We start from the raw sequence: 16,377 nt of genomic DNA on the forward strand, positions 1-16,377 counted from the left end.
ATGTGACCCTGGAGCACAAAAGCAGTGTTAAGTCGCTGGGGTATATTTGTAGCAATAGCCAACAATACATTGTATGGGTCAAAATGATCAATATTTCTTTTATACCAAAAATCATTAAGATATTAAGTAAAGATCATGATTCATGTTCCATGAAGATATGTTGTAAATTTCCTACCGTAAATATAACAAAACTTAATTTTTGATTAGTAATATGCATTGCTAAGAACTTAATTTGGACAACTTTAAAGGCAATTTTCTCAATATTTTATTTTTTTTTTTTGCACCCTGAGATTCCAGATTTTTAAATAGTTGTATCTCAGCCAAATATTGTCCTATCCTAACAAACAATCCATCAATGGAAAGCTTATTTATTCAGCTTTCATAAGTTGTATAAATCTCAATTTCGAAAAATTGACCCTTATGACTGGTTTTGTGGTCCAGGGTCACAAATATAGACGAATCTTTAAAGCTACAATTGATTTCCTCTTTTTGATCTTTGATTAACAGACATCACAGCAGCTAGGCTATTAGGTTTTTGGCTGCTATTCCTTTAAGAGCTGCTGCTGCTGAACATGACGCGGATCTGATACGCATCTCTCTTTATCTATTCTGACCCACTTCAAGTCTTAAAGTCTCTACTAATGAGTTGAATCGAGTGTGTTAGATGAGGGCGACAGTGCTGGGATGCTCCAGGACAGTTTGGAAAATCACTGCATTTCAGAGATATGTTCTCAAATGTAACTCATATACCAAATACATACATAGACGTTTTAAGGCAGATTTAATTGCCTTTTTGGTAACTTCATGACTTAACTGGCAACATAACTACTACATTGCATGCTTGTAGTTTCTTTCGCGCTTTGATAAGAAATGATATAGGCTATAGGCGCCAGCGCCTTCGTGCGTGCAATTGAAGAGCACGCACTACGAGCACAGTACCGTTTCTGCGCTCGTTTGACTCACGCCTGGCACTGAGGAGAAGTTGTAGTGCGCATCTCCTGTTTGATGTGGCCGTAAAGACGTTCTGTGTGTAAATAAATGAAGGGTCTTGTCAAGAAAAATGAGACAGAAGCAGCAGTTGTGAGTGGGGTGGCCAACCCTAGCCCCGCCCCTGCGTTAAATATTTTTAATGTGTTAAACTGAAAAAATTAATTGCCTGCATTTACGAGCTAATTTTGACAGCACTAATAAATACATTAAAAAAAAGTTAAAAACCAGCCAACTTCGGCTAAAACCAGCTGAATAAAAAAAACAAAAACAGTTAATAACCCCCCCCCAAATGAAAGTCTATGGGATTTTTGGTGGTAAGAATAGTTTTTTTTTTGAAAACCATCAGTTAGAAAAGATAGCGGCTAACTTCAGAACAGTCTGAAGGTCTCACCTGAGTTCAGTGATTGTAGCTTTAAAGTTCTAGGAGGAGATACTGACTAAATTTTGTGTCAGAAGAAGAAGAAGAAGAAGATGCCAACTTTCAAGCCACCTTAATCTGATGACTTGGTTAATAATGCCAAAGTACGGTTATTGACCATATATTGTGGAATGACAGCTATGTGTTGAAGCACTAAGACAGCAGAGAGATCTTTACCTGGAATACTCCACTGATCTCCTCCTTGTGGGCTACAGTCTCCTGTAAAACACATGTAAGATAGATATGAATAAAAAGAATAAAATAAGCGTATAAGATTAAAATAAATCTCAGTATTTTTAAGCACCAGGGTTATCACTGTTAACTAAAACCATACAATTTTTTACTTGATATAAATGTTAACTAAAATAAAGGTTATTTTATTTCAGCTAATCGCCAATGCAACATTTCTCATCTTAGTTTATCTTTAAGTACTAAAATAACTCAAATAAATTAATAAATTAAATTAATAAAACCATACATTATAAACAATGCTAAAAATGACAAAACACTACAAAAATACTAAAACTAAAATCAATGTGAAAACAGAACGTCAAAAATACATCAAAATTAGAATATTAACAAAAACTATAATAGTATATTAATGATGTTAAAATAATACTGTTACACACCTGGAACACCAGGTAACCCTTGCTTTCCATCAATACCAACTTGTCCTTCGTCTCCAGGAAGGCCCCTTAGACCTTTAGTTGCTCCAAGAACTTGACCACGTTGTCCTATTTGACCTATTAGACCTGGAGGACCATCCCGACCTTGGTATCCCTTGTCTCCAGGCTCACCTACGGGACCTTCTCCCTGAAGGAAAATAAGCATGTAGATAATTATGAATTACACTGCATAGTTTAGTTAAAACTGGCATCACTTGATCAATATCTATTTAGTTTTCTATTTAGTGCTGTTTTTGAGTGATCAGACAAAGACTCACAGGAGGTCCTTGAAAACCTGATTCACCATCTCTTCCATGAAGCCCATGCCTTCCTTGCACTCCTGGAAAGCCACTAGCACCTGGGTCCCCTGGGTCACCAGATTGTCCTGTATTTCACAAGTGCAGGCAAAATATTAAAATGTATATCTACTCTCGTATGCAACATGAAATGGAAGATTATTGCACCTTTCTGAGTAGCGAATCTCAGCTCTCCTTTTCTGCCTTTGGGTCCAGGTGATCCTCTTGCACCAGGGGAACCCTGTAAAATTGAAAAATTTGCCAATGCAAATGCATGTATCTCAGGTGATCTTAAAGGGATAGTTCACCCAGGAAATAAAAATTCTGCTAAAAATGACACTAATTGTTTTTTGGTCCAGAAATCTTATATTGATCCATATATATATATATATATATATATATATATTTATGTAGGTTTTTCTATTATTTTTTGGTGATTTTTATTATATTTACCTTTTATTCTGGATATTTTTTAAGAAAATATAAGCAAATAAACAGTTTTTGTACATTATTTCACCAAAAAACAAACAAACAAACAAACAAAAAAACGAATAAAGACAATTTCAGTCCCGTTTTATCAAAAACCAACAGATGGCCTCGGAATTGAGTCACTGAGTGTCTCTGATGCCATCTGGTGGGGAAAAATGACGTAAAATTGCATTTTATGGTTCCAGCCACTAGAGGGGCCTATAGAATCCTATGGAGATTTTTTTTTAATTTTTTTCTTTTTTTATTAAGAACATTATATAGACAAAGATAAAAGCAGTCACAATGTAGAACAAAATAAATAATAAGAAAAAAAAGAAAAAGAAAAAACTACAGGGTACAAAAACGGGTATATAACTAATTACAAAAGATCAAGGAAAAGATTAAAAGACTTACAAATTTCACCTATGGAGATTTTTAACTGAGCAAAACGAGTGAAACATGAGAAATGAGATAATCTTGAGGCTTCAATTTGGTTGTTTATGGATTCAAATATATATTGAAACATTACAAAATCCATATTTTGTAAAAACAAATTAAAATTCTAACTGAATTATAACCTAAACATATGTATATTCATACAATTTCATAAATATGAAATAAATATATAATATATTTTAAAAATATAAATGTGATATAAACTCATTGGTCTCCACCACATCACTCAAATTTAACTGTAAAAAAAAAAAAAAGGTCCCAGCAGAAACATGAAACATATTATAATGTGTTCTATGGGAGTGTGTGTACCATGTGTGTGTTTGTGCATGTGTGTGTGTGTGTGTGTGTATGTGAGTTTGTGTATGTGAGTGTTTTCTGCATTGGGGATATTCTGTAGTCTCAGCCCTTCGTTTGGGTATAAATCTTTACTGGATTGTCTCAGATTTTGTATAAAAAAACCAAATTTAATAAAAAACGCAGTTTTCTCATAAATTCCATTCATTCCTATGTGGGTCAAAATGACCCGCGAGGGACACTTTTGTTACTTTTTTTATTGCACCCATTTAAACTCCTCGAATCCACTCAATTTTTTTGTGTGTATTCCCGGTGCAAGTGTGACAAAAGTAAAGAAATCTTGGACCGGTATGATCAACACACGATTTTTAGAATTTTTTTGAAAATCAGTTCCGGGTCAAAATGACCCGAGGGACGGATTAAACAAACAGTTGCTGGTAGCCATCGACTTCCATAGTTCCATACTATGGAAGTCAATGGCTACCGTCAACTGTTTGGTTACCAATATACCAGTACCAACAAAATAATATAGGTTTGGAACAACTTGAGGTTGAGTAAACAATGACAAATTTTGGGTGAACTTCATTTTTGGGTGAACTTTTCTTTAACAAGGCATGAAGACATGGTGTATGTCTACTTACAGGCACACCATCCACACCTCTGGTTCCCGTCTCTCCTTGATCACCCTCCTGACCCCACTCGCCTGCCATGCCAAAGTCCCCAGCATCACCAGGAAGACCCGGAAGACCAGGTGGGGATTTTACATCGCAATCGCATGGACCATGGTCACCTGATAAAATAATAAAAATCATCACCGGTATAGCAGGATTAACAAAGACAACAAATAGCAACAACAAACACCTTCTGTGTTTCTGGAGAAGAGATAAGAATTCTTTATTCTGCTCTAAAAATAATTAAGGTTCCCACAATATCATGCACAACATGAAATTATCTTGTTCATTCATTCATTCATTCATTTTTTTAACACCATGCTATCTTCATGACATCCAAATAACCCCAGCGGTTTATTAACTTCAGCACTCATCTTACCCTTTAGTCCCTTTTTCCCTGCATTTCCTGGACGTCCACGTGGTCCTGGTGCGCCTTTGAAGAATTCTTCCACTGTATCAAGACATTAATAATCTTTAATACTTCTTTGTAGTATTCAGTATCAAAGTCTCTATTCAGAGAGGATGCCTTAAAGGCACAATATGTAATTTTCGCCGCTAGAGGGCGCGTATTCAAAATAAACAAAGAGACAAAGGCGTAGTTTGATGACGCAGTGACTGAGTGTGGAATCATGGGAGTTGTCGTCTTCATCCCCACAGCCGATTCAATCCGACGGGACTAAGGCAGAAATCATGTTCATGGATGAGCTAATGATTTATTAAAGGTCACATATTTTACACCTTTCTGGAGTTTTATTTTAGGTTTTGATGTCCTTAAGAATATATATTTGCGGTATAAGTACCAAAAACCATCTCAATATATTTTTACAGCTCCTCTCTCAGGAGCTCTGCTGAGAACAGGTCGATTTTGGCCTGTCTAACTAATATTCATGAGCCTCTCTTCTGACTGGCCTGTTGTTTTCTGAGTGACGCACGGCCAGGCCAACCACAGCTAACTAGGGTCAGCCGACGTCACAGCGCTAGCTGGAAGCAGCCCATTCAAACCAGCGCAGATGCGGCTACACGAGGAGCTTAAAATATCATCTTGTTGTGATGTTGGGTGCCAGAATCGACAATGGTTTTTACAGCGTCAAATTCGAAATTTGATCGCATATCTGCTGCCACTGCCAGACAAAAAAACCGACGACAGCTGTGGTTAAACACGATAAAACGAGCAGACTGGACAGAAACGATCGTCAAAAATGCTCGCGTTTGCAGCACACACTTCTTATCAGAAAAGGTTCAATAAAGTATTGTCTTTTGTTGTTATCTACAGATTTCTTGCCATATGCATCTCACGACTATGTAAAGTGTCTTTGGTGTTTCCATGTTTTCTACAAAACAAAACCGGAAATCGAGGGGTTATGACGTCATTGGCAGGTGACACAATGACACTACGGACACGGTCCGTGTCACTAGTTAAAATTGCTTATTTCTCTGGATTTAAACATTCTTCGAAACTTTTGGGATAATGTAAGTACCCAAGCAGAGACTGTAAAATTGGGGTAATATGATTATATTTTCTTGACCTGGTAAGGACTCTAGCCGCTGCATTTTGGACTACCTGTAGCTTGTTTATTGAAAATGCAGGACAACATCCTAGCAGTGCATTACAATAGTCCAGTCTGAATCATGAGGTCATGAATGCATGAACTAGCTTTTCTGCATCAGAAACAGGTAACATGTTCCGTAGCTTGGCAATGTTTCTAAGATGGAAGAATGCTGTCTTTGTAACATGGGACATATGCTTTTCAAAAGACAAGTTGCTGTCTAATATAACACCCAGATTTTTGACTGTAGAGGATGTAAGCTGACCATATACAAGTGACCAAGAAAAGTTTTTGCCCTAAGCCACTGGTCCCTGTCTCCAAGATTTACTATAGGGACATGAACTACACCTTGGTCCACAGGCAAAAGACATTTTGAGATGAGAATATTAGCAGGTAAAACACCCTCCTCACCTGTTGGTGGCTCCAAAAAAATCGTACATATTGTGCCTTTAAACTGATTAAAAATGACAATAACGAGTTTTGAATTGTTACAAAGCTTTTGCAGTACATCTGATTTCAACACTGATAAGAAATGTTTCTTGAGCACTAAATCCACATATTAGAATGATTTCTGAAGGATCGTGTGACACTGAAGACTGGAGTATTGATGCCAAAAAATCAGCTTTGTCATCACAGGAATAAATGACATTTGAAAATTGTAATACTACTTCACAATATTATTGTATAAATATGAAAATGCTTTATTAGCATGGCATTTAGTGATGGCACCAGGTTTTGTTCTGGTTTGGAAATTCACACTTACATGATCCCTTGGGTCCAGGTGGTCCACGAAATCCAGGCAGTCCATCAGAACCAGGTGGCCCAGGCTCAATGGCAGGATTACCAGGTTCTCCAGTTTCACCTTCGGCTCCCTTTGAACCCCGTGGTCCCTCTGGACCCCACAAATCCACTGTGGATCAGAGAACCAATCATATCAATGACAGAGTTTGGTTAAAGTAATGTCTAAGCCCATATGTATTTGAAAATGTGTTAAAAATTGTTAAAAAGTTCATTCAAAAATGTTATGATTATATTATTAATGCCAACCCCATATGACATTCCTTCTTCTGTGGATGAACAAAAGAAGGTGTTTACACTGTTTTTTCCAATACAAAAAAGGTATACAGAGACCACGGGCTGTCAAGCTCCAAAAACGTCAGAAGAAGCATCATAAAAGTACCATAAAAGAAGTCCATACGACTCATGTGCTATAAAAATCTTCTAAAGTTTTCATCTGAAACCCGTCAAAAAGATGAGTTTGGCCTTTGATGTCGATGAATTGCTATTGGCCTTGTGTGCCATGTCACTTATCGTGATACAGCAAGTTTGACTACTCCTTAGTGTGAACTAGTGTTATCAAGATACTATAATTTCTAACTTCGATATGATAACTTAAAAGACATCAATATTCAATACCATTTTCAATACCACAGGGAAAAACTGGCAAAAGATTAAGGGCAGTAAGTTAAGAAAATACTTTGACTATGGTCAAAATTAAATTATGAACTAAAATTCTGCTGTTGGAAATTATGCAAACATGAAAAAGTATAACTGGCACACATTGCATTCCCACATGCATGTTAAACTCACAACACATGAAGAGAGTTCACTACATTTACTGTGAACCGAGTTGTGAAAATGAAAATGCCAGAACGTGAGCTATATATTCTCTGAAACATGCAATGGTTTATATACTTTTTAATTAAAATAAACATTTTAGCATTGTTTATCAGCTCACTTTCGGAGTTGCAGCTGTTACTGGTGTAACGTTACTGTGGAAATTGAGTATTGAAGTAATTTTAAATATTCTGAATCTGAAAAATCTATATTTCTGACAACATAAGTGAGAATCAAATTGAGAGTTATGACAGAGGGCAAAACTTTTTCAGTGTATAGTATTTATAATTTTGGGTTATTTGTCTCACAATGGGAATGATATCCAAGCTGTTTCGTTGAATGCAAAGCATGGCAAAGAGCAGCATTTCTCATCTAAACTTCTCCTTGTGTGTTTTAACAGACAGAAGACATACAAGTTCGCACCATCAGATAATGACAGAATTTCCATTTTAGATTGAAAAATACCTGATTGTTGTTCAGTGGGAGGGGGGCCTGGGGGACCCAGCAGTCCTTTAACACCCTTAGGACCATAATTTCCAATTGGGCCACGCTCTCCCGGAGGTCCTGGAGAACCCACTATATAAGCAAGAGAAACGGACGGAAGCAAAGTAATAAAAAAATTAAGAAACTGGACTGTTTATTGAAAGTTGGATTAGGACTACTAAAACAGCAGATATTAAACAGTAATAATCTTTATAATCTTTTTCGCATTATTTTTAGTACCTCCAGTATCATCAAAAGGATCTATGAGCTCTCCAGGTTCTCCTCTGTCTCCCTGTTGAATGATATGCATTTAGGTCATACAACGTTTGATGCAGATTGAATGGTAAGGTATGACATGCTAAACCAGCACTAAACCAGAAATAAATTCATACTTTGTGGCCAGAATTTCCTGGGAAACCTGGAAGTCCAATCTCTCCCTGTAGGAATGGAGAGAGACTTTAAGAAATGCTTAAGTCCACGCAAATGCACAAATGCCAATGCACTGTTGGGAAAATTATCAAAATGATTTACCCTTGGTCCTGGCAAGCCATTTCGTCCTGGGTTACCCTGTAATTAATATGAATTGGTTAAATATTTTAGATAAAAATTTGAAATATGTGTGCATATCCAAAAACTTTCAGATTAGAAAAAAAGCAAAAATGGTAGATGTCCATTCTCTGATGTGCCTGTTGAAGAGCTGGTTCATACATTGTGATTGTTTTTTTGCTTTTTTGAAAAGAGAGAGAAAAAGAGATTTCAGCTCTTAATCAATCATACCCGTTGTCCTGGAAACCCTGACACACCAGTCTCTCCTTTGGTAGATAAATACCCCTGAAATAATTTAAAATACAAAATATTATTATCAAGATACTGCCGAAGTCCCTGTAGGTTCACTCAGTGGCGACACTGCCAGCTATTTTCGATTGACTCTTATCGACTTGAATGAGGAAAGGCCATCTGCAAAACTCAGGATTACATTTCAATAACATATTTTATATGACCATTAAAATCAGACCAAAATTATGCAAAAAACAAAAAAAAATTTTTTTGTGTGTGATCCAGCTATTCTGAACCCACTGTAAGACTGGGTTGTCATTCCTAAAATAAATTTTTGGGTTCAAAAAAAGCCACCTACCAAATCTCCTGGTTCACCTTTATAACCTTTCAAGCCTTTGTCACCCTGTTAAAACAAATGAGAGAGATGAAAATTACAGTAGACAGATCATTTGCTCCCCTTGTAATATTCTCATAAACTCATGTTCTTCTTGCCTGCGATTCTGAAGGGATTGTACGGATTTGTGAGTAAGGTCCAGGTGGGCCTGGCTCTCCAATCTCCCCCTGTAGTACGGATATAAAATTCATATTGGTTAACAGTGCAGATTATAGACCGTGATATTAGTCTGATATAAGACACTAAAAATGTGTCTCACCAATTCTCCTTTCATTCCTTTTATTTTTTTACTGCTTTCACCCTGTACAAAGACAACACATTAACATCAAATGGAAGATGTTTATTTACCAAAAGTATGCTGTCATAAAACATCTGATAAAATTACAATGTTTTCTGACCTTAGATGCATTTAAACCTGTTGTAGGGGACTCCAACACAATATTAGGACACTTTAAAATACCATATGACCTGCTCTTTAAAATTCAACACAATATTACCTTTTTTTATTGAAATTGTTTAGATATTCGGGAAAATAACACTCTCTTTTTGTGATATTACTGAACTTTACCATATGATATAAATATAAGACAAAAAAACAATTTTTTGCCCTTGTATCCTGAATTTTAGGGGCATATAACTGCATTCTATATGCTGCATCACACAGTCGTCGTCCTGCATCATGTTTATCAGTAACTGCATGTAATGTAAGATGATGTACAGGTCTGGGCTGGAGCAGGGTGTGTTAAGTGTGTTAACAATTTTAACACATTATTTTTTACATAAATAATCGCACCAAATTGACAACTTACATTGACAGCCCTAATTATAACATCCCTAATTATAATTATAATAATAACTTTTATCATACCAGTAATTTTATTGTGTGTGTCACTAACTCACCCAAGGACCTTGTAATCCTGGCGTTCCTCTGTACCCTGGGTTACCAGTTGGTCCCTGTAAGGGTGCAATGAAATATTTTAGAAAACACCTTTTCATCCCTGATGATTCAGTTTCAGTTCTGTCACAAGACAAATTATAAAAATCAAACTTACAGCAAATCCTGGAAAACCTGGTGGTCCTGGATCTCCCTGTAATATGTCATAGAATTATGATACATTTTTTAAAACTAAATCAAATGCATTTCCTCAATTTATAGTAAATGTAAACATAATAAAGGTTAAGGTAAACTAAAACTGGTTTCTGGTTTCGTATCCTCTGGTGAAACGTTTAGTTCCCCTTACCCTGAATCTTTCCATATAGACCCACAGATCCAAAGGGTCACCCTTCTCTCCCTTCATTCCTGGCCGGCCCTAGAGAATATTACATTTAGAGATAGGCAAGTACACAGAGACAAATTGATTGAAAGAGAGAAAATAAAAGCATTATGGGTTAGATGAGCTATGCATAAATGAACACTCGTACTGATATTCCAGGTCCACCATCGAATCCTGGAAGGCCTGGTGTTCCTGATTCTCCCCGGGTTCCGTTACAACCATCAGCTCCTGGTTTTCCACGAGGCCCAGACGGCCCAGGATGGCCCTGATGAGAGATCAGAAACAAAGACTTGACCAACATATTCTGTTTTACCTTCAGTGGTAATACTAGGTAAAAAATCCAAAACTAAGGAAAGGTATTTATGGTATTTGAACTAGATTACTGGACGGTAGGTTTGTTTATTCCAATGATTAGTTTTAATAAATGTAGCTATTTATTAAACTTTGGTATCTTTTATCACATTTCTCTTGTTGCCATCTTGTAAAACTCTGCTTTATTTATGCCTAATGACAGCGTTAAACATAATACTGTGGATATAAACAAAATGACACTCACCGGAACTCCATCTGCTCCATTAAACCCTGGAACACCCTCCACTCCCTAAAGAAAGCCACAAACACAATAGCATTTCATCTAATTTCATGTAAAGTTTTACTCTTTAACCTACTCTCAGAACTACTCCTGAGATTGTTTTAAAGATAATTATATAGTACAATGAGGCAAATAATGGCTAAACCTAGAAAAGTCATGTACAGTATCACTGAGACATTGTGAATATTATTTCTGCTACTGAACTATTTAAACTTTTGCGGCTAGACCTTATGCGACCATCATACTGAATCTAATCAAATACAGTTAGTTATATAATCTAATCAACACTAAGAATATAAGGTAAAAATGACCAATTTTTGGACTAAAATGTTATTCTCATAACACTTTTTCATTTCTGTAAAACGCACGGTTATGAGTAATTATGTCTGAAATATATATTTTATAATTATTACATTATTTACATTGATTAGCCTTATAAAACCTCCTATGCTTTTCTTTCAAACTTATCGGTGGTCGTTTAATTTGTGTGGATATATAATTCAAATATTCATTATTCATTCATTTTATCAAGGTGAATAAGCATAAGGTAACAGTTGCTTCACTACGATCTGAAATTTCAATGCAACTGCCATTAGAAAGCGAAAAGCTTGTCAATCATACCTAAATGCTGGAGATTAGGGTTGTGACGGTGAGGACATTTTCCCACCGGTTAATCGACGTGTGTCAACACCGGTAATACCGGTATTGGCAAGCCTACTGGAGATAATGAAAAGGCAGCTTAAATTCCATCTAAACCTATTGTTTTAAGTTTTTACATAATAGCAGAAGTGGAGAGCAAGACAGAGAGACTCACCACACTTCCTTTTGGACCCATAATGCCTCCTCTACCATGGTCTCCTTTCTCTCCTTTAGGACCCTGGAGACCAGGGTCTCCCGGTCGACCGTTAGGGCCTGTGGGCCCCTGGGGACCAAGGGGTCCAGGCAATCCCTGCAGTTCACATACAGAAATTTACAAATTAGTTTAAATGACTTACAGATTTGTATAAGATAAAAGTCAGTGCATTTACAGTCATCAATCACGAGGAACATAAAATACACAAGTTATAATACACATGTGTTAAACTCTGGTCCTGGAGGACAACTGTTGTGCAGAGTTTAGCTCCAACCAGCTCCAAAACACTTGCCTGGAAGTTTCTAGTAATCCTGAAGATTGATTGATTAGCTGGTTCAGATGTGTTTAATTAAGGTTGAAGCTAAACTCTGCAGGACAGTGGCCATCCAGGAACTGAATTTGACACCCCTTTACATGATAGAAAAAATAATAATATGGACACCTCTATAAATGTAGACTGAAGTTTACACTTATAGACCACAAAGAAGCAGCTCACTGAGTGATCATAGCTTGTGTCATTTATTTATTTATTTATTATTATTATTATTTTTATTTAACAGGCTTACCTGATTTAAAAAAAAATACTGAATAAAGTGTAATAAGTGAAACTATTAAGTAATGCACTATTTACTGAAACATTACCTGAAATGTCACCTACTCATAATTTTTTTAGTAAAGATTAAGGTGAATAATTATAGCAGTGAATTTCATTGTGAAGTGCACAGAAATATTAAACCTGCGATGCAATGTTAATAATATTAACACTGCTATAATAAACCTATTATATTATAAAATATTATATTATAAGTATATACAAGTTTATAATATCAATGCACGTACCAAAACATCTATTATGTCAAACATTAACTAGTTTATGACTGTAAACTACTGACTATAAAACATATTATTTTTTATTCATGTCATAGCTAACTACCACACTTCTCTTGATTTTTATTCAATATACATTGTGCAAAGTACTGTATGCATTTGTTGTATACATGCAACACCTGGCATAACCTACTACATTTGTTGCATAATGGATTTGATTACGCCTACTTTTAATAGTATGCAGTATACAGTGTACACTGCACACTTCTGAGCAGGCACTAAACTAGAATATTACATTTAGTATATAGTATATTCAACATAATCCAGACATTTTTTACATCCTCTATAAATGTAGACTGAAGTTTACACTTATAGACCACAAAGAAGCAGCTCACTGAGTGATCATAGCTTGTGTCATTTATTTATTTATTTATTATTATTATTATTTTTATTTAACAGGTTTACCTGATTTAAAAAAAAATACTGAATAAAGTGCAATAAGTGAAACTATTAAGTAATGCACTATTTACTGAAACATTACCTGAAATGTCACCTACTCATTATTTTTTTAGTAAAGATTAAGGTGAATAATTATAGCAGTGAATTTCATTGTGAAGTGCACAGAAATATTAAACCTGCGATGCAATGTTAATAATATTAACACTGCTATAATAAACCTATTATATTATAAAATATTATATTATAAGTATATACAAGTTTATAATATCAATGCACGTACCAAAACATCTATTATGTCAAACATTAACTAGTTTATGACTGTAAACTACTGACTATAAAACATATTATTTTTTATTCATGTCATAGCTAACTACCACACTTCTCTTGATTTTTATTCAATATACATTGTGCAAAGTACTGTATGCATTTGTTGTATACATGCAACACCTGGCATAACCTACTACATTTGTTGCATAATGGATTTGATTACGCCTACTTTTAATAGTATGCAGTATACAGTGTACACTGCACACTTCTGAGCAGGCACTAAACTAGAATATTACATTTAGTATATAGTATATTCAACATAATCCAGACATTTTTTACATTTTAAAACAAGACCACTAGATGGCAGACTCTGCTAACAATTTTTTAAAGCTCTATAGCGCCATCCAGTGCTCTCATTACCACATTGCACATATATTTTAAGTGTATGACAAGTTGTAAAGTAAACGTGCTAAGTTTTTTAGGTTTAATTATTTGCTGTTCCTTGACTTGATCTGAACTCACTGATGAGCCAAAACATGCATCATTCAAACATCTGCCTGGTGTACTCAAATCTTCTAACTATATACACAAAAGCCATTTGTACTTGTTGTACTTGTGATATTAGATGTGTGTTATGAATTCTGCCCTTTTGTGTGGATCTGTGGATCTGTTTGCTTCATAACCAAAAGCAACATGTACTCAAATCTTCTAACTATATACACAAAAGCCATTTGTACATGTTGTACTTGTGATATTAGAAATTCTGCCCTTTTGTGTGGATCTGTGGATCTGTTTGCTTCATAACCAAAAGCAACTAATGCTGATCAAATGAAACTTCTCAGTGCCGTTTCTAATGGAAAAGGACAATGAAACAAGCTTGTGTTTGTGTTTATGTCTAGAGATTTGCATGGTAAGAACTTAAATCCAGTGAACAAACCGAGTTCTACCATGATGGGACAGATTGATAAACAGGCGCCCTGCTATCTAGTGCACACTTAAACCCCCTGCCCCTAATCCACAGTCAGCCAACTGATCTGAGATCCTGTTAAGAGTGAAGGAGAATTACATGAAGGATGCACTCCATCTGATCAAAGAAAGTACTATGTACTGGATGCCATTCACACAGAGCACATCTACGTCAACAAAGCGTAAAACAACATCCCAGGTTAAGAGAGGCATCTGGGTTATGAGAGGCATAATTATGATATTTGTTCACCAACTCTGAGAAACACATGTAACGCAAGCCATTTTTAACAGAGGAGCTGAAGAGCTTTCAAAAAGTGGCTGGGACATGTCCCACCTGTTCATCCATAAATTACGCCTATTCAGACAGATGGAGAGTACAGGTCCAAAAGTGATTAACTAAAAGCTAAGGTGCCAGATTACAGCCAAGAACAAAACTTGTAGTTTTAGGTTTTTATGAAGAGGGTCGGGTGAAACATAGAGGTCTTAAGGTCCTCATAAGTCAAACAAAGGTGAACCATGTGCGTGATGTGTTTTGTAGCTCTGGAAGTCAAGTATTTTGACCTGACTTCACAGATAAGGTTCTGGCTACCGTTTAAGCTGAGCTAGTTTGAAGATGTTTACTGAATATTACACAACACTGTATAAAATAGTAAATGAAACTGCACTGCATTATTCCACAGTAAACATTCCAATAAATGCAGTTGATATTTCCCATGTTAGGGAAAAAAAACAAAAAAAAACAATAAGTGGTTCTAGAAACATAAGACATCTCTCAGGAAATTAGACATAATATATTGCAAACAATTCATAGTTTCTTTAAAACTCCAGAGAGCATTTAAAAAAAATCTTGACTATGCAGCTTATTACCATGGAAATGGGGCGTGAGGAACGTCTCAATTCCATGGAAAAAAACTTAACTGATAAATCAACTAAAACAGATACTGTTGAATGTCTACTGAGCCTCCACAACTCCAGAAATGATGATCAGGCTTTCCAGTATGATTTTAGAATGTTGATATGTGAGCAGATTGAACATCAAATCATATATACGAGTGACATGATCAATGTCACAAATTAACTTAAAAATTACGTATTTTCCAAAACAATGTATGAATACAGAGGCATGGAATAGGCCATAGTGATTTAAACTGCTCATTATTCAGCAGTTGTATTATCCAGCAAATCTCTCCTTTCTCAAAAGCCACAAGTACCCTCGCCCCTTCTGCCAAATATATTATGTACATTTCCAAAATACACCAAATATATGGCCCATTAAATATGAATTACCTTACAGTATATGGTTTGTTTTGACATGTAGTAGCAACATTTTAGTAATCACCCAAATTTCCTTAGCAAATGCCTAGCAACAATCTAGCAAAGACCCAGAAAATCACGTTATTTTTGAAAGTAAATACAAACATCCTGTGTGATGCCCTCCAGTGCATGCTTTTACCCCAACATATCCTTGATATGCTCTGTGTGTGAATACATTATCTGTTGGTAGTTTTTGGCAAAATTAAGCATTACCGTATCTGGGTTTAGTCTATACACAAGTCACAGCCATTGAAAATATAACAAAGTTTACTAAATATAATGTTACTCCATGGCCACTGTCCGGCTGTCTTACAGATTTTCTTCCTCCCATTTTTCCACACATGCAAAATGATCACTTTCCTGCAGCCTTTAAGGTAACAAAGATCAAATACATGAGATTTGTTATTTCCTGGGCCATCACAAGTGACCAGGCCAATTCCCTGCTGGCCATCCCATGTCCTGTCCTCTGCTATGTGTCTTCCTGATTTCTTGACTCATATTTTCTGTTCTGCTCAACAGGATAAAACCAACCTGCTGTGCTCTAGAGAACATTTACATTTACATTTATTAATTTAGCAGACGCTTTTATCCAAAGCGACTTACAACTGGGGAATACATCAAGCGATTCATCTTAAAGAGGCAAATAGCCACAGGAAGTGCTCGTCATACCAAGTTTCAAGCATTGTTCAAATAAGTACAAGCTAGTCAGAGAAAGATGAAAGAAAAGATATATATATATATATATATA

The 16,377-nt window shown here is 35.8% G+C and overlaps 2 protein-coding genes across 2 annotated transcripts in view; both read right to left on the bottom strand.

Annotated features, from left to right (window-relative positions):
* Positions 1-9,366, bottom strand: part of LOC107715897 (collagen alpha-2(IV) chain-like) — an 18,162-nt gene extending 8,796 nt beyond the window's left edge. Inside the window, exons 1-15 of the mRNA XM_016522152.1 lie at positions 9,336-9,366; positions 9,175-9,243; positions 9,041-9,085; positions 8,683-8,736; positions 8,437-8,472; positions 8,298-8,342; positions 8,146-8,197; positions 7,888-7,998; positions 6,569-6,715; positions 4,638-4,709; positions 4,229-4,377; positions 2,538-2,610; positions 2,352-2,458; positions 2,038-2,221; positions 1,586-1,627 (exon numbers count right to left, since the gene is read on the bottom strand). Coding sequence (XP_016377638.1) covers positions 1,586-1,627; positions 2,038-2,221; positions 2,352-2,458; positions 2,538-2,610; positions 4,229-4,377; positions 4,638-4,709; positions 6,569-6,715; positions 7,888-7,998; positions 8,146-8,197; positions 8,298-8,342; positions 8,437-8,472; positions 8,683-8,736; positions 9,041-9,085; positions 9,175-9,243; positions 9,336-9,350 — 1,201 coding nt within the window. The 5' untranslated portion in view covers positions 9,351-9,366. The remainder of the gene's footprint in view (positions 1-1,585; positions 1,628-2,037; positions 2,222-2,351; positions 2,459-2,537; positions 2,611-4,228; positions 4,378-4,637; positions 4,710-6,568; positions 6,716-7,887; positions 7,999-8,145; positions 8,198-8,297; positions 8,343-8,436; positions 8,473-8,682; positions 8,737-9,040; positions 9,086-9,174; positions 9,244-9,335) is intronic.
* Positions 9,367-9,967: 601 nt separating this feature from the next.
* LOC107715898 (collagen alpha-2(IV) chain-like) overlaps positions 9,968-16,377 on the bottom strand; it is a 33,614-nt gene continuing 27,204 nt past the window's right edge. Inside the window, exons 3-8 of the mRNA XM_016522153.1 lie at positions 11,757-11,891; positions 10,907-10,951; positions 10,499-10,615; positions 10,318-10,386; positions 10,129-10,164; positions 9,968-10,030 (exon numbers count right to left, since the gene is read on the bottom strand). Coding sequence (XP_016377639.1) covers positions 9,968-10,030; positions 10,129-10,164; positions 10,318-10,386; positions 10,499-10,615; positions 10,907-10,951; positions 11,757-11,891 — 465 coding nt within the window. The remainder of the gene's footprint in view (positions 10,031-10,128; positions 10,165-10,317; positions 10,387-10,498; positions 10,616-10,906; positions 10,952-11,756; positions 11,892-16,377) is intronic.

This window comes from Sinocyclocheilus rhinocerous, unplaced genomic scaffold (genome assembly GCF_001515625.1).
Source record: "Sinocyclocheilus rhinocerous isolate Xijiao unplaced genomic scaffold, SAMN03320098_v1.1 scaffold600, whole genome shotgun sequence".
NCBI lineage: Eukaryota > Metazoa > Chordata > Actinopteri > Cypriniformes > Cyprinidae > Sinocyclocheilus > Sinocyclocheilus rhinocerous.